Here is an 18,042-nt window from a genome sequence, read left to right as displayed (position 1 = left end):
GATGCCTGGGCAAAAACCGTAGCATATTTCTAGTCGAGCTCGGCATAGGTAGGCCTCCCGTGGGTCTCGCTGGCCCGCTGCCTGTATGGCGTGATCATTTCTCAAGTCAGCGGGTGCGAGGAAATTCTCCAAGGAAATACAGCCTTTCATTATTTTATTATTATTTTTTAAAAAGAAAATTGCTCTTACTGGAAACGCCCGCATGCAAAATCGCCCGCCCCCCCCTTTGCGGGGAACAAGAATGTATACGAATCATAATTTACATGCGACTTTCTTCTTCTTTCCTCCCCCCGCCCCCCCCCCCGGTACGCTGCCTTTTCCTTTTCCCTATGTAGCACGGCTCTCTCCGAGGGCGAAGAAAAGAGGAAGCCGGGAACTTAAAGGGCGGCGAAAGAGTTAAGTTATTCAAGATGACATCACTGCGATTTGCATAGAATCGGGGTATAACTGGTCACGCAGGGGGAGCGCCCTTTTATACGACGGTCCAGAGCAGCTGCTGCAAAGAGCGGAATTGTACCTGAAGAGAGCGCATCACTGGTGAGGCTCTGGTCTTTCTTCCTTTCTTTGCCGGTGGTGGGGGTTATTTGCGGGGTATCTCAGCGCCCCTTTTCCCGTCCGCATGTTGCCGTAGGCTTGGATTTTCGAGGCAGTTGAGATTTTGGTCTCCGCTTTGTTGAACGCGCACACACTCAGGGCTTCTTTCTGAATGCACCAGGCGGCGGTTTAAATGCGTGGAGAAACAAGCTTTATTGTTACTATTATTTTGCTATCATTTTGAGCGAGGAGGCTCTGCCCACTCCCCACCCCTGGACCCTGATGTTTGCCGGAGGGGGAGAGAATGGCATGCTGGACAGATCAAGGCACCTTGGTTCGGTTTCCGTGACTGCTTGCTGCGCTTTCCTTGGAGAGGCGCGTTTTGCGCGTGTGCGCGCTTCGAAACCTCCAGCCTCGAAGGCAGGGGGACTTGGGGCGTGATGGGAAAGGTGGAGAGGGGAAGATGCGGGCGGGGAGGCGGACGACCGGCTGCTGCCGCCCCCCGCACGTTGAGCGACAAAAGAGAGCAGCTCTTTGTTTTCCCGGCGAGCAGCCGGCGCTGTGGATCTGGCGGCCCCGGGAAGGAGAAAGCGAGGGGGCGAGAGAGAGGGAGAGGAAGGGCGGTGGTTGGGGCTGCAGCTGCAGCGCGAGCTCTTTGTGCCGAGGGAAGAAGGCAGGACTCCCTCCGAATGTGCTGGGCAGACCAGACCCTAAGATGGAAGAAAGTGATTAGCATAGTCTCGCTCGCTTCGCTTGGCATTGTGTGTGTGCATACACGCAGGCGTTTTTTCACCATCCTCATCCTTCGCTTGCTTTATTGTAAGTGCGGTTTTCTCTGCTGTGCTTTCCACATGCAATAAGGCTAGTGGGGAGATCTTAACTGGACCAGATGCATCACCACCACTAAACAATGAGTATTTCTTTCTTTTAAACGAATTGATTTTCACCTGGAACAAATTCTGTTTCTTTCAAATTTTATTTTCAAGCCTTTCGATTATCTTCCCTCCCTAACCCCCCCCCCGCGTGCTGTTTCATCTGAGGCTGAGCCCCCAGTGGTGCAATTTTATTTTTTTTAGGTAAAATGAGCTCATATGAATATAAGTATATAGAGACCTGCCTTTTAAAGTAAGGGGGGTTTAGTAGTGTTACACTGAATCAGGAAGGAGGAGCTGAGCTGGTTGGAGTGAATTCAAGCTGTTTTGAAAAGGGGTGGGGTGGGGTTGGGGGGAGAGAGGAAGGAAGGGTGGTGCAATCTCTAACCATCTCTTTCCCCTCTTTTGTGTGTGTGCTTGTGCGTGCCTGCAGATCAATCGGCAGATATGTCTGACAAACCAGATATGGCTGAAATCGAGAAATTCGACAAGTCTAAGTTGAAGAAGACGGAAACGCAAGAGAAAAACCCACTGCCTTCAAAAGAAAGTAAGTGGATCTTGGGAAATGAGAAGAGGGCGTGGGCCGCTGGAGACAAAGAGAAGGCAGGGCTGAGCCAGGCTCCTTCAGCTACCCTCCTCCTCTCTTGCTGGATGGGGTTTCAGCGCCTTACAAGATGCTGTGCAATTTATGTACAAATGGAAGCATTAAATATAGTACACAAAATAAAGATATTTTCTGAAAATAAGGGGACTTTTAAGCACAGTATACATAAATGCAATATATTGAAAGAATTTTTTAAAAATAGATTTATTCAACAGTGTCTAATTTTGATGAATTTTAAATGAATAGTTTTTTTTTTAAAAAATGTGATTCCTATTTAACTGCATTTCACATGCACAATCCTTTTTTCTTATTCCTTTCTCCTTCTTTCCCCCTTTTGCAGCAATTGAACAGGAGAAGCAAGCGGGTGAATCGTAATGAAACCGGCCCTTCCAAATTATGCACTGTACATTCCACAAGCATTGCCTTCTTATTTTACTTCTTTTAGCTGTTTTAACTTTGTAAGATGCAAAGAGGTTGGATAAAGTTTGAATGACTGTACTGCCCCTTTCACATCCAAAAAAAATTTTTAAAGAATAGAGAGAACTACTGATGCTGTGAACGAAGGCGCTGCCCTTTCCATCTGCCTGTCCAGCTTGGTCCTGGTGGCACGAAAGAGCTTGCATGTGTCTCGAGAGAAGATCCTGGGAAGGGACTACAGTAATCTAGTAACACCCGAATATACGCAAAGCTGTACCAAGGTCCCGCAAGCTGTAAAATGCAGTTAACCGAGTGCCATTTTTTTTTGTTCAAATGATTTTAATTATTGGAATGCACAATTTTTTTAATATGCAAAAATAAAATGTTTTAAAATCTGGATTATACTGATCTGGTATATATATTTTTTTGAGAATTGTTATCAAAGGAAGAAGTATAAGTGCCTATACCAACATGAGATTATATGACTTTATAGACTCTTGCATAAACATTTTTCCCCCTCCAGCTTTTGTCTGCCAAGAGCAGTCTGCATATTAGGATTCAACATTCATTGGGCAATCTGCAAAAATAACTTAAAATATCACATTTATTTCTAAGAGGTCTATGCAGGAACTATACAACCTGTATATTGTGCTTTTAAAATATATATATTTTAAAGTTTTGTTATAAAAGGCATTGGACTACCAAATTATATGGACAGTGTTTGGGCAATATATTTATTGCAACAGTTTCCCCTTTCAACATGTTGAAAAAAATCATGTTCAGCAAAACCTGGCAGTTTTGGATGCCTGTGCATGGAGGTTGTCTTTCGTGCATCACAGCAGCCTCCAGCTGGGGAATGATTTGAAGACTTCTTTTCACCTTGCCATGTCATTGCTGCTGCTTTGGGTGGCAGGCTGCTGCAGTCAGTCTTAATTCCTTAAGGTGGCAACTTTCAAACTTGCTACATTTGGGGGTCTCCTGAGAGGAAGTCCTGGGTGTTGCAGATGTGTGGTTCACGCCAGGTGGGTGTTGCTCAGCTGCATCTTGCTGTCCTGTACAAATTGATGAGTGTGCTCTAAAACACTGGTCTTCCAACTGGTGAGCCAAGGTAGGTCACAACAGCAGCATCGCCACCATGCAAATATATGGCAAAATATTTAAGAAATGGGTCCCCAAGTGCATGTTTCAGACCCATGTCCTGAGTCCAACAAGGATGAAGATGCCTGTCCTAGAATACCCCTTAACAATGTTGTGCATTGCAGAGGAGGAAAATGAGCAAGCCCCCTTTTTAGATAAGGTGACCATTGATATCCAAGGTTCCTAGAAAACCATTTCCATAGCACCAATATTTTGGTCTTAAATGCCATACTCTCATTTATTCTAGGAATGGGGAACAAGCTTTCCAGACTCCCACTATCCCCATCACCTCCCATGCTTACTGAATTTGATGTCCAGCAACAGTTAGGACCACAGGTTTGCCACTCTTGCACTGAGCAGTGCTTAGTATGTTTAGTGGGGGGCTCCAACCTCCTTAGTGGCTGTGCTTTTCTTTGTTCTGTTCATAACCTCATTTAAATTCCACTCTTCCATGCATCTTAGGGCAGTTGTACATATGGTTTTCAGCCATACTAGGAAGAAGCAATAGACCTGTTTTTTCTCTGGAACATGCATGTGTGTGCGCACAGAGTTTCATAGTCAATTAAAATACCACTATTCATGAAAACTTGACAATGGCTATTGTATTCAAGTGAAACCAGGCTCTACTGACTGCATGTTGGAACTGCTGAGAGCTCCATTTTGTGCAATGTGTACCAGATTAGTTACCTGAAATCCTCTTCAACAAAAGATGCTCACTACCAGTAACGTACAGTTTTAAGATCATGCAAATATGATCTTGCCTTTCCAAGTTGGATGTATTTTAAGCAACTGATTGTTCATTAATCTTTCAACAATATCAATGGGTTCCCTCCATTCTCAAAAAGGTAAAACATTTAAGCCACCCCACCTAAAGCCTGGTGGCTTATGTTTATTCCTTAATTTGTCTCTTCCTCTTTCGGGGTTTGGTTCAGTTTGAAAGTACCTAATCTTGTTAAGCTTCTACTGCTGAGTGAAGCAGGAGGATAACATGGGGAGGTGGACATTTAAGATGTGGGACTTGTAATTGCAGACACATTCACTTGCTCCTGGATGTACCAGTTGCTTAACAGCCCAGACCTGCAACAGAGCTAGGTGCACCTAGAACCATTCAAATCAATGGGCTTAAGTATGCCTAATTCTGCCTAACTTTGCTCTGAAATGATGTCAAAATGAGTTCTCTTGGCAAATCCATGGAGACATAACATTAAGCATATTAGCCAAGTTCCACCCAAGAACTATGAGATACACAAGGGAGCTTTACAGTTGTTTTTCCTCACAGAGCAAGCCCCTTTGTGCATAGTAAATGCTTTTTTATTTGGAGGGGGGTTTCAAGTGGCAATTTATGATATGAGATGGAGTTGGGGAGAGCTGTTCAAAGACCAAAAAAAATCAAAAAATTTCAATGGGCCAAGACCATTTGCCTTTGCCTCAAGGCGTATGATATGTTGCTGTCTTACGGAGAAGTAAGTATTAAGTGAAATCACTGGAACATTGTTTCTGAATAAATACAGGATTGGCCTGTTTACATCTCTCAGGATCCACAGCGTTGAACTAGAGTTCTAAGAGAGACAACTCCTAATAAAGAGCATTAGAAAGAATTTGACGACAAAATGAAAGCGATCAACAAATAGGCTGCTAGCGAGCCCTGCTTGCTTCCTCTTGAACTGTGGACAAGCCACAGGAAATTGTTCTGCTGAGGCTCTTAAAATACCAATTGAGAGACACCACCCTGCTAGCGATCTTAATCAGAAAGCAACAGGATGCAGAGTGTGATGACTAAAACCCAAAGTGTGGAGGCAACGCAGCATATGCTCAAGTGAAAAGCATTGAAGCTGTGTATGAGGCTGTGGCAGTTTGGAACTAAGTGAGGTCGTGCCCTCCTAACCCAAGCAGCACATTAAGCAATAGTATATTTTCACATTGTGCACTGGGAGTTTGCAAGTAGGGTGTTGGGCTCTTTACTTGGTTCCCTATGTGACAGGTCGGGGGAGGGTATTTTAAAACCCAGTTTTGGTCCAAAGGCAGTGCTGTGTTTAGGGTGTGAGGCAGTATAAATGCCAGCTTTCATTCATGACATTATGAACTTGACTTACAAGCAATGATACGACTTAGTGTGTGACGTGCACCACTTTTTACACACACATGCATACACGTTCTTGCCATCTTGGAATATAGTCTAGTTTGAGTGGCACTGACTGATCAAGGTTACCCAGAGGAGAAGCTTGAAGCAGCCTCCCTGCTCATACCTTCATACCCAACACACAATTCACACACACAGTGGCCCTCAGCATACACTGAGGTGTACAAGTGAGGATATTTTTGGGGAATGGAAATGGGAAAGAGTGGTTTATAGAATGAAGACCTTGTGGTTGCATGTTTGTTACAAGAAGAAAAGATAGCGGGTGTTAGTCAACTAAGTTTTACTCATGAGTAGACTCATTGAAATTAGTGAATCTTAGCCACTGCCTACTCTGAGTAAAACTTAGTTGGATACCACCTGATATATTAATAAATGGCTAGCTACAGTGCCATAATATGAACTTTGAGCTGTATGTGCAGGCCTTGTATTCATTTCTATTAGCTATGCATCAATGTAACCTCTTTAAACAATGTCTAGCCAAGCTGCATTCTGACCACCCAAATGGATTTAAAAGCAGTGTTCTCAGGGCTGCATTTGGATGGTGCAGCAACAAGCAAGAGTAACTTTGTGAATGAGGGACATTGCTTTGATTGGTCTGTTTATTGGCCTGGACTATTCATATTTGTGAAACTTTTACGCCGATTTATCATTCCCATTTGGAGATGGACCAGCTGTTTTGGACATGGCTTTCCAATGGCTTTGGGTTTTTTGTGTATGTCTGTGTGTTCCTACATTTGAATATATCATCTATCTGCTATGTTGCACAGGGAGGAAATATTTTCAACAGGGTACTCAGAATGAAAGGTACCATTTCCTTAGTTGCATATAAATAGGGAACATTTCTAATAGAGCATATGACAAGGTATCTCCCTCCCATGCTCCCCACTAGCCCATTCTCAGCACAGGTAGATAAGGTTTTTATTATGCCCAAGATACATCTTCATATCTACCAGAAAAGCAGCTCTCCTTTTTGGCTTGATATGAAATGTTAGCTACTGGGAGTACTTGTGATCGCCAAAGAAAAAAGAAATGTTAGCTGTGGTTTTTACACTTATGCAGCACTGCTGATTTCTGCATGCATCCTGCATACGTATTGTATGAAACAAACTCCTGCCATTTCAGTCATTACTTCTCTTGCCAGAATGATTCAAATGCACTTCCCCTTACTTAATGCATTTTGACTTCAAAATTATTGTTATTCTGCAAAGAGGAATGTGTGGCATAATGCAACTTCCTTAGAAACACTTACTTCCTTAGCAACTGTGCAGATATGAAAAGCAAAGGTGAGTTTGGTCTGTTTATTGGCCTGGACTATTCATATTTGTGAAACTTTTACGCCGATTTATCATTCCCATTTGGAGATGGACCAGCTGTTTTGGACATGGCTTTCCAATGGCTTTGGGTTTTTTGTGTATGTCTGTGTGTTCCTACATTTGAATATATCATCTATATAGTTGATTGCTATTACACTGCCTCAAACAGACAAATTATTTCTAGGGAGCTAAAGAATGGGGAGAGATGTGCTAGGTCAAGCAATCCATTATAATGAATGCATATCATCTTAGCAGTGCTAAACTAAACCAAAAACGAATTTGTTTTAGCCATTCATGGCCAAGGATGAGAATCCTTTTGCACACCTATCTCTCTGGCTAAGATCCTTACAAATGGATACTTTGATGCTTAGAGAGACAGATGACAGAATCTCAGTCTGCTCTGAGATGCATTTCCAGGTTTAACCCTCCATCATGATGTGAGTAGACATCCTAGATTGGTCATATGCATGACAGTGATATTGCTCACCACTCATAAAAGGGCAGAATACTCTTTGTAGATCTATTCTGCCAATCCACATAGAGTTGCAGAGTTGGAAGGAACCCTGAGGATCATCTAGTATACAACCCCCTGAAATGCAGCAATTTGCAGTTATCTCATATGGGGATCGAACCTGCAACCTTTGCATTATCAGCACCATGTTCTACCCTGCTGAGTTCAACTGCTTCATTATTTGCGAAAAGAACAGCAACAAAAATTTCTGTAGTATCTATATTGTACTGGGCACCATACAAGTGGAAACTCGATGCATCCATGGAGAGCAGGGGTAGACAACATGATGCCCTCCAGAGGTTTTAGATTACTGTTTCCATCAGCCGCAGCTTGCATGACCATTGGTCAGGGATTATGGGAGTTTAGATCCAAAAGATCTGGAGGGCACCATTTTGGCTGCCCTTGCTGTAGGGGATTGCAGGCGGGCTACACCTGCTCCATGTGTGCAATGTTTGTACAGTGTACAAAACACACCCGCAGGACTAGAGACTATTCTGCTGCTTATATACTGGTTCTGCTTGTGAAATGACACCTATTGTCAACCATGTGCCTGTTCTTTAATCCTTATAATTTGTGACAAGCAAAACAAAAACGTCAGTTCTGTTTTCCTTTCTAATGAAGGAAGGAGTCACATTTTATCAAAGACTTGCTATAAATAAAATTTTACTCAACGGCTAAACCCAAATAAATTACCCCCTCCTCACCAGCCCACAGAGCAAATTCTTGTTGAGTATCAGAAATGTCCTTGAGCATATGGGATCTGTGTTGACATTGGAGAAATGTTTACTTTTGTTTCCGTCCCAAAATGGGATTGTTGCGGAGTTGGCTAAATAACACAAAAATGAAATGTAAATATTTCTCTAGCTAAAAGCAGCATGCTTTGGGTGCTCTTTGTGGGAACAGGTCAGATTATAAACTGTTCTTGGGGAATCAGCCTTGATTGCCAAAGCTTTCATAAGAACTGCTAGAATGTGATGTACTGAAAGTGAATTGCATTTACTCGGCTGTTGAAAAAAGGCACTTTTCTCCCAACCCGAAGCAGATGGCAGATGGCTGCAATCCCCTACAGCAAGGGCAGCCAAAATGGTGCCCTCCAGATCTTTTGGATCTAAACTCCCATAATCCCTGACCAATGGTCATGCAAGCTGCGGCTGATGGAAACAGTAATCTAAAACCTCTGGAGGGCATCATGTTGTCTACCCCTGCTCTCCATGGATGCATCGAGTTTCCACTTGTATGGTGCCCAGTACAATATAGATACTACAGAAATTTTTGTTGCTGTTCTTTTCGCAAATAATGAAGCAGTTGAACTCAGCAGGGTAGAACATGGTGCTGATAATGCAAAGGTTGCAGGTTCGATCCCCATATGAGATAACTGCAAATTGCTGCATTTCAGGGGGTTGTATACTAGATGATCCTCAGGGTTCCTTCCAACTCTGCAACTCTATGTGGATTGGCAGAATAGATCTACAAAGAGTAGATGGCAGATGTGTAACCTGTACAATACTTCATAATCACCCTTATATATACAAAGTTATTGTTGTTAAAGTCTCTAGAAGGTGTGGGGTTTTCCCATTATGGGAACTGAAGAAACCTGCTGCTTTCTCATTTTGTACAGTATTCACAACCAGCAATGCAAACCTAGGACCGATTCCCATGACTAATTAGCCAGTGAGAATATTTGTGGCAATGTTTTCACTTCCTTCCTTCCTTCTTCCTTCTTTCTTTTTGCTTCACCAAGCACACACTTTACAACCCACTGCCTGGTGCATCTTTAGCACAATCATTGGGCCACTGAAAAACTTGTACTTCTGACAGAGCAATCACACAATCATCTAATTGAGTGCAAGGTGGCTATGTGTAACTTTGTGGCTCCTTCTCTGTAGAAATGTGGTTGATTGTGAACATCAACCTGCAAACTCTCTTGCATGCCACCACAAGCCACACTGAACAACATCCAGAAAATGTCAATCCTGACCATATCCAATACAAATCAACAGCAATGTTGGCTTGCCACAATGAAGCTACTCGTGCCATTACTTTCCAGGCAATTTAAGGCTCTTTCATATGCTACAAGTAGCAAATCTACAAGGCAACATTCCAAATCTCGTGGCTACATGGCAAGGTAGACTAATGCATGAGATTATGGTTTGGTCTGCAACAGCCAACTGTTGTCACTTCACTATGGCAGGAAGTGGGAGAAGGAAATGTGAAGCACTTTGCATCTTCTTGGGGAATGCTGAAGATGACAACAGAGGGATTTTTTTAGTGCTATGTGGAGAGCAGTGGCGTAGCGTGGGTTGTCAGCACCCGGGGCAAGGCAAGTAATTTGCGCCCCCTAACCTGTGGATTTTGCGCCCCCTAACCCGTGGAGCGCCCCCCCAGATGTTGTGCCCGGTGTGGCCGGCCACCCCTGCACCCCCCACGCTATGCCATTGTAGCACAGAACACCATCCCTAATCCTGCAACTGCAAAAAGTTCTGCAACACAGCACAACAGACCGTGCAAAAGGATCGTTGTTGATGCTTTTATTAAAAAAATGTAAACAACAGCCATCTTTATTTACACGATGAGCTAACTGTCTGAGATGGGTAAACCAATCCCAAAGGGCCCTTACAAACAGTAGATTATGCTACATTTTCCTTGTTTAAATCCACAATGTGAATGCCGACGCACCTTGAGGCTCCCCCGGGCGGCCACGTGGCCCTTGCCCGGCCCGGCGTGCTCCGCCGGCGGCGGCGGGCTACCGCTGCCTCCCGCTCCTCCGCCGCCCGCCTCCGCCTCGTCGTCGTCGTCGTCCTCCTCCACGTGCCTCAGCACGGCGTGTGGGAAACAGAAGCAGTGGCGGAGACGACGACCCCCACCCCAACCAAGCCTCGATTGCTTGTCCCTTCCCTCTGGACTCGTGCCCCTCAAATGTTGCGCCCGGTGCGGCCGGCACCCCTGGCACCCCCCACGCTACGCCACTGGTGGAGAGAATTCACAAAGGAAAATAACCCCTTCTTGGGAGGGGGGTTACTCAAAGCTATTTGGAGATAGTAGGATAAAGACACACAAAAAGCAGTATGATTTCCCCAAATGCATATGAAGTTTGTGGCTAGTGAATGTAACTTTCAAAAGGATTATGGTAGCTATCTCTGTGGAGCATAAGCCCATGGGAAGCCACTAGCAATAATAGCCAGCAGTTGAACTTCCATATACACCAATCTTTTAAGGCTTATATGATTAAAACCATTTACAAAACTAGACCCTCCCCCAAACTTCAGAATCATTCTTTCCCTCCTCTCCTTTTGGTCAAGGTGTCTTTGCAATGCATGTGTAACATGATAGCAATCACACAACGAAAGCTTTGCACTGCAACAGTTTCAGACCACATCCTGGAGCTTGACCAAGATGCTGAATTTGGCTGCACTCAGAACTTTAAACATGCATCTTCTGTACTTCTTTGTACTAAGGTTGGGCATGCTTTTGAAGGAGGCTGCTGCATGTTGTTTCATTTACACAGAGCAAAGTGATTTTAATATGGGAATGACTAAGAAAGTGAGCTTTGTGCTAGTAAATCCTGACTTCAAGCCTCAGCTATGAAACCATTTAAGCGACCTTCTGCAAGCCACTGTCTCTAAACCTACATCCCCTCCATGGAGTTTCTTTCTCTGGTTGCTACTGTTAAATATGATTATGCCATTTCTGACCTTTTCAGTTGTTACTTTTAGATTACTTTTAGTGCAGTTTTGTCTGTAATTTTTATTAGCCATCTTAATTGTTTGAAAGAAAGCGGTATAGATCAAACAAAAAACAAACAATTAACACTGACCTACACTGTATGTTAAAAAGGCAATTCCACCTGTTCTTGAGTGTGAACATGTTCATGAGTGTGCAATCTATTTTCATCAGGGCATTTTTGTCAGAAGTCCAGCAACATCTGGAGGGCACCTCATTGGCTCCCCTTGGTTTATATGTCTCTGTGTGTTTCAGAGAAAGAACTCAGATTCGCCGGTGTGTGTGTGTGTGTGTGTGTGTGTGTACAGGCCCAGTCCACTATGTGGAATGGTGTGCTTTCCCATGTTGGATGAACAAAAGCACTCACCATCTGTCCTTGCATTCTGTCAAAACCAATGTGACCTCTGAGTGCTTACGCTGAAGATCAAAATGCTAGCCTGACAGGTTGCAACTGCAATAGTTGAAACATCTACCCATCTTTTAAAAGAGGTGAAGTGTCTCTCTGTGTTGCAAATTTCACAAAAACTGCTACACACCCACACCTTATACTGTACAGTACAGACTTTGCAGGAACATTTTGAAGCAGATTCAGAAACAGTTTTCAGAGGCTGAACAGTATGGATCTTCTCTGTTTTTCTGTCAGTTTACAAAAAAGCAAGCTGGACCGTTCCCTGCTTGCTCACTTGCACAAACATTTCTGAGGCAGTTATTTCCAGTCAGAACAACGCCCATTTGCATCCTTGTAAAAAATGCACTGTCTTTCCTTTCTGTTTCGTACAGAACAACGCCATAAAATTAAGGAAGTAAACTGACTGTATAGTTCAGCAATCACAAGATAATTACCTGTTCTGAAATTGTGTCTACAAGGCTGTAGAAAACCAGTGCATTATCTGGAGTGCTGGGGTAATGTACTCCTCAAGGCCAACCCCTCTATCAAGCTTCTTTATTTATATTCACCATAAATAACTCAAATAATATCCCTTGACAGGCTGAATTTTTCTGTAAGTCACCAGACACATCTTTTTGCAGGAAGCACCCAGATATGCATTGCCCAGCAGTTTTTCATAGCAACTGAGTGGGAACTAGGAAGTGAAGCATATTCCCTGTATGTCCTGGTATAACACCTGTAGCAGAATATGTTCCGGGGGGTGGGATGAGGAAGGCCCTTTTGAGGGCTGCTGAATATGTGATCATACTGATCCCTACCATTTATCTGCAAGGGCAGGGACAATACACAATCAGCAAAGCTGCTAGCCTAAGATCCACCCTGTGCACACTGTATTTACGGCACAATAAGGCATAGGAAGCTACTGGCCATTGATCCAGCTACCTCAGTATATGCTGCACTGATTGGCAGCATCTGTCTAGGGTTTCTGACAGAGGGCATTCCTGGTCCCTTACCTGGAGGTGTTTGGGACTGAACCTGTGACCTTCTGCATTCAAAGCAGATGTGTTTGCCCCTGAGCTATGGCTCTCCCCAGGATCCTGGGATGCCAGTATGCAGAAATCTGACTTGACAAGAGAAAGGGAACATTCCTGCCTATTAGTAGGGCTAGGCCTTGCTAATGGCTACTACTTAATGGATACTAGTCTTGTTGGCTTCCAGGATCAGAGGCACTAAGCATCTGAATTCCAGTGCCAGGAGATCATGAGTGTTTTTGCACTCATGTCCTGGCTTTGAAACTGGGCATAGGTGCAAAAGATCAGAACCCTGGACTTACCGTAAGCCTTTAGTTTAATCCAGCATATCTTTTTATGTTCAGATAAGTGTAAATTGGGGAAAAAACAGCAAATCCTCATACAAAAGATCAAATCATTTATCTACATTTTGATACAATTAAAGTATGTGCTCCAACTTGAACCCTTGAACCCTAGCTGATCCTGGCTAGGATTCAAGACAGAGTCATTGCCTTTATAAGAGTGTGTTTCTTTTCAATCCCTGTCCAGAGAAAAAAGTTTTCCATTTGCCCTGGGGGTTAAAAGCGACCAATCCGCTGTTACTGGGGACTTCTTAAGATCACAGTTTAACCGTACAGTTTCTCTCTCACTTCCTTATGAGATGGGAAGCGCAATGAAGCTTTTCTAAGGTCATCTTTCTACTCAGTAGGCAGCTTTGTGTCTGAGAGCACAGAGGTTTTAAGGGGTTCATAAAACAAGAAACTGTCCTCTTCCTAAGCTTTGGCTGCTCCCTCAAGCTCTGGCCCATTTCTCACATCACAGTAAGCAAAATTATATAACCCTGGTGCCAAGGCTTATTCTTTGGCTACATCTCGTGGTTACTGGTGAGGGAACATAACCGTGGGCCAGGTTCGGAAGACATGCAGAGCAGAAAGGAGCAGAGCAGCTGCAGGTGCGGGCTCCTTACCTGCATGTTCTAGTGGGTCATGGTAAGCTATAGTTTGGCATACTGTGACTTGTGAACCAGTTCTGTATGGTACATAAGCAATCCTATGCACTGCAAAGTGTGAGCTATCAACCAAAAGCTGGCAATGTCATATAACCCCCTCATGAACTGATCAGGATTAATGCTCAATGAGAAGGCAATGCCGTATAATGTCCACACATTCTTTTTTAAATACATCAGCATGAATGCTCAATAAACAACCAGTCTGGAAAGTCCCCAGTGCTGTCTGGGTTGAGGCCCATCTGTTTTGATGCACAGTGGACAACAAATCTGGTATATTTTTAGACAGAAGGAAGTAACTATTTTGTGCCTTCCTAAGGGTCAAATATACGGCAGGCTTGTTGCCTTACAACTACATTCGTGTGTGTGTGTGTGTGTGTGTGTGTGTGTGTGTGTGTGTATGCACATGAACACACACATATCCAGTTGTGCTCTAGCCTACTCCCATTCAAAGTTTAAGCAACTTCTTACCCAATGTAAACCTCTCCTTTTTGGGCCAGCATTCAAGAGTCTGGGTTAAGCAGCTGTGGAAGAACATGGAAATCGACATGTTGTTATTATTGTGTGTGTCCTGTTTTATTTGTAATCCCTGCAGCCAACTTGTTTCGAGAGAGGTGGGGGCAGCTAGAAATTAAATAAACAAGAGGAGAGTAATGCAATGATGTGCATTTTTTTTTTTAAAAAAAATGCTTATTGAACAGCCTGCTCTATGTTCTGCTCAAAATGTTGGGGACTGATGTCTACACATTACAAATGTCCAAATGGGGAGCCATGTTAGTTTCTAGCAGCAAAAACAACAAAGGGTATTGAGGCACCTTAAAGACATAAAAAAAGAGAATAATGTGATTATGGTGTAAGCTTGTATGGACTTTGTCGGAGTCATGAAGTGAAATTTCAGCGAAGTAGGAGCAGAGCAACTGCTGTGGATCTTATCATTGTATTGTAGGCTAGTGTCATGGACTGTCTGGATGCAGAGGAATGGTGGGAGGAACCAGCTGGGGAACCGGCAAGAGAAGAAGGTGATTGGTAGTGGGGTGATGATGAGTGTTCAGAGGGAGCAGACTGGGAGGAGGAGCTGTCGGAAGCTGAAGAGGTAACAGGGGATAGTGAGCAGGGCGAGTCTGGCAAAGAGAAGTCCAGAATTAGAGGCAGAAGCTGAAGTAGGAGAGGAGGGAAGCCAAGGGGCAGAGATGAACTCAGCTGATGAAGAGGCACAGATGTCTCCCCCTCCTGCTCCTATCCCTCCCCATCTTCCAGAACCAGGAGAGGCATGAAAAGGGTGGAGGAGAAGTTAGCTTCACACAGGCACAGTCTCAGATTGCTTGGGACGCACTGTTGAGAGGAGAGGACTTAGACAGCAGAGGGGAGGTGTCATTAGGCCTGACACTCCTGTGCAGATATTTGCTAATAACTCCAACTTGCTCAGTGTGATTTATTGCTGGCTCGCTCCTGTCAGCTAGTTTCTTCAGGCAATCACTCTATCCTCCATCCAGACAAGAAAGCGGTGCTATTAGAGTTCAAGGACTTGTTCCAGCCAGGCCAAAACACTCAGGGCATAAAACAGGGCCAATGAAGGTTGTGGCCTGTAGAGACAGTGAGCAGTCTGAGGGCAAGATAGGGAGGCCTAGAGGGCTGCACTGAGGCTAAGATTCCCCATTCCTGCATTACAGTAACACATACCCCCTCTCCACCTGGGTTTACAGGGCTCAATGTATCCAAACATTCTTGGTCAATCAGATGTTCACAAATCCAAGGTCAACATGAGCAACTGGCTTTCTTGGACAGCTGCCGGGACTCACTGCTGATGCCAGCCCACCTTATTTATTGATTTAGTCTACCTTCTGACCAGTGCTAGACAGATACCCTTTTCAATTCCCCACAGTGCCCCTGACATAGCATTGTGCTGAGGTATTGTGGGAAAAGCAAAAGGGGGCTAAGCCTAGTGACCTAGCACTGCTCAGAGAGCTGCTACCACAGCCAGGAAAGCCTGCCAAAGCCCCCAGACAGAGGAGGGAGCCCACCAGAGGTCCCTCTGCCCAGATCCAGGCATGAAATATATATGGGCCTTTTTTTCAGTGAGTTTGGAGAAGCAGAAGAAGCAGAAAACCCAATTCCAGATCCTGAGGAATTGAGGTGTAAATGCAAGGATCATGACCATGCTAGGGCTGCTATAATATTCCCAGTGCTGTTATGTTGGGGGGGGGGGACGACAAAACCCAGCAATGAGTTATCAGGCGGTTTTGCATGTGCTGTTCTCTCAGCAAAACACTTCATTCCTCCCACATCAACTTTTTTCCAGATAAACAAGCTAAGAAGACAGAAGCTGATCCAGCTGAAAAGACTAGTCGGGTTTAAAAATCAAAACAAAACAAAAATACAGCCGGTGAAATTTTAAATCAGGAGTGGGGTTGGGGAGAGGGAGCAAAGGTGTTATAATGAAAGGAGCATTGAAGGATACATCTCCAAGATTAGGCCTGGCAAAATGGAAGGAATTAACCCCAGCACAATGGGGTTACCATTTTCATCCATGGCCAGTCTTTTCCTCACACTTCCACTCGAAACCATGTCCACTCTGTACTCTTCAGATGAAGGGCAGTATACAAATTTAATAAAACAACAACAACAACAACAACAACAACAACAACAACAACAACCTTTGGATCCAGCTATTTCTCTTTCTAATGCTTGCCACATATATATATATTCAGCAGTAAATCCCACTAATTTCTCAGGCAGCTGTAGAGGGTTGCAACCTAAGTGTGCACAAACAGAGCAAGAGAGGTTCAACAGCACCTTTGGCTTTGTGTGTGGGAAAATGCCCTTAGGATGCAATCCTATACATGCTTACCTGAGAGTAGGCTCAACTGTATTCAGGAGGATTTCCTTCTGAGGACCCATGCATAGGATTGCCCTGTTATCATCTCTTTGGATCAAGAACAGTGGTTTTGCTTCCTTGTGCAGCAAACGCGCTTATTTCTGGAGGCAAAGGACATTCAGTGAGATTATTTACAGTGCAAGCCGTAACCACTGGCAACTTGTTCATGTTATAACTCCCGCCCACATCTCTGCAGATCAACACTGAGCGCTGAATCATTTCAGTTTTCCTTGTGTTACACACAGAAGGAAAATGCAGATACAACGAGTCCTGTGGTACTTCAGAGCAGGGGGAGGATATTTCAGGCACACAGGCCAATTCTGGACCTCTGAGCTTCCCTCTCTGGCCCTTGGCACACTTTCAAGGCCAGTCCACCTCCTCAGGTCAACCCTGCATCTGCAGCCAAGTTCCATGTGATCCTTTTGCCTAGCGGGAATATATCATTGAACTGTGATCGTGCATCCTGCTTGCATGGATGTGTATGTAAACATGATTTTGGAATGTAGCGAACTGTATAAAAGTAAGACTCAGAGAGTCACATCTACTGTCCCACCCACTTTTGCCCTTGCCCTTGCTCGTCACTGGCACAGTTCCTTACAAAGGCATTTGGTCCTCTGGTTGAAAAAGGCTCTTCACCTCCTGAAATGGAGTCGAGAGTGGATTTCATGCTCTTTATTCAGATCATAGTGGTGAGGAGGAATGGAAGTTCCCCCAGAATGTTTGCCTTATATACATTATTTACACAATGGGCCCAATGTGATTGGCTAATTCCGGGATTCTCCTGTAGGCCAATCAGGTTGCGGATTCCCTTCCACCTGGTGCTGGATTGGGTGGCTCCTGTGGACAAATCAAACTGCTGCATTCTGGATCCTATTGTTCTAGGACCAATCAGACTGCTGCATTCTGGATCCTATTCAACTCAGTACATAACACCTCTGCTATAGAGGTTTTCAGTCATGGGTGTAGCCAAGGGAGGGCGGGGGGGCAGCTGCCCCCCCAATAAAATAAAACAATAGAAATGCTTAACTAACTGACCAATCACCAGCAAAAGTCCAGCCCTCCCCTAACAAAAAACCTGGTTTCGTTCATGCTGGCAGTGCAACATTACACATGACTAACACAAAAGTAAATTCTACCAAGATCTAGCAATAATTCCCAGTACCCTTAACAAACTACAGTTTCCAGGATTGGGGGGGGGGGGGAGAGAAATGTGCTTTAAATGTGTGGTGTATACAGCCTAAGCGATATGAGGAAGGTTAGCTGAAGACCATTGGCACAATTAATCACAACCTTTGCTTGCACAGTTAAACAGATGATATTTTCACAACACCATTCCTTTGAGAAGGGTTTATACAGGAGAAATTTCCATAGAGAACACACACACACGATTTCTCACATGAGTTTAGCTTTGATTCTTTTCTGTGGCGGTTAATATTTTCTGATTAAATTCTGTTCTTTGTTCTCCTGAAAGATTAATAATTTATCAACTGCTGCAATGCCTTGCACGCGCGCGCA

The 18,042-nt window shown here is 44.1% G+C and overlaps 1 protein-coding gene and 1 long non-coding RNA gene across 3 annotated transcripts; one reads left to right on the top strand and one right to left on the bottom strand.

Annotated features, from left to right (window-relative positions):
• The first annotated feature begins 376 nt into the window (after window positions 1-376).
• Window positions 377-2,826, top strand: TMSB4X (thymosin beta 4 X-linked). 2 transcript variants are annotated; one of them, XM_082220204.1, is made up of 3 exons: window positions 377-537; window positions 1,840-1,953; window positions 2,351-2,826. In XM_082220204.1, exons 2-3 carry the CDS (start codon window positions 1,854-1,856, stop codon window positions 2,383-2,385), a joined length of 135 nt encoding a protein of 44 aa, XP_082076330.1. In that variant the 5' UTR covers window positions 377-537; window positions 1,840-1,853; the 3' UTR covers window positions 2,386-2,826. The 2 variants fall into 2 exon arrangements, with proteins under 2 accessions (XP_082076330.1, XP_082076331.1); XM_082220205.1 differs by having other exon boundaries at window positions 453-548.
• Window positions 2,827-2,978: 152 nt separating this feature from the next.
• Window positions 2,979-16,607, bottom strand: LOC309530963. Its single transcript, XR_014218989.1, has 3 exons — window positions 16,501-16,607; window positions 14,124-14,176; window positions 2,979-4,055 (listed from the first exon to the last, which is right to left on the bottom strand). It is a non-coding gene; the product is annotated as an uncharacterized lncRNA (long non-coding RNA).
• Between the last annotated feature and the right edge of the window lie 1,435 nt (window positions 16,608-18,042).

Source organism: Podarcis vaucheri, assembly GCF_965113315.1.
Source record: "Podarcis vaucheri genome assembly, chromosome: 4".
In the NCBI taxonomy this organism is placed as follows: domain Eukaryota; kingdom Metazoa; phylum Chordata; class Lepidosauria; order Squamata; family Lacertidae; genus Podarcis; species Podarcis vaucheri.
The sequence above is the reverse complement of the archived record's forward strand: the minus strand, read 5'-3'. Positions and strand labels throughout refer to the sequence as shown.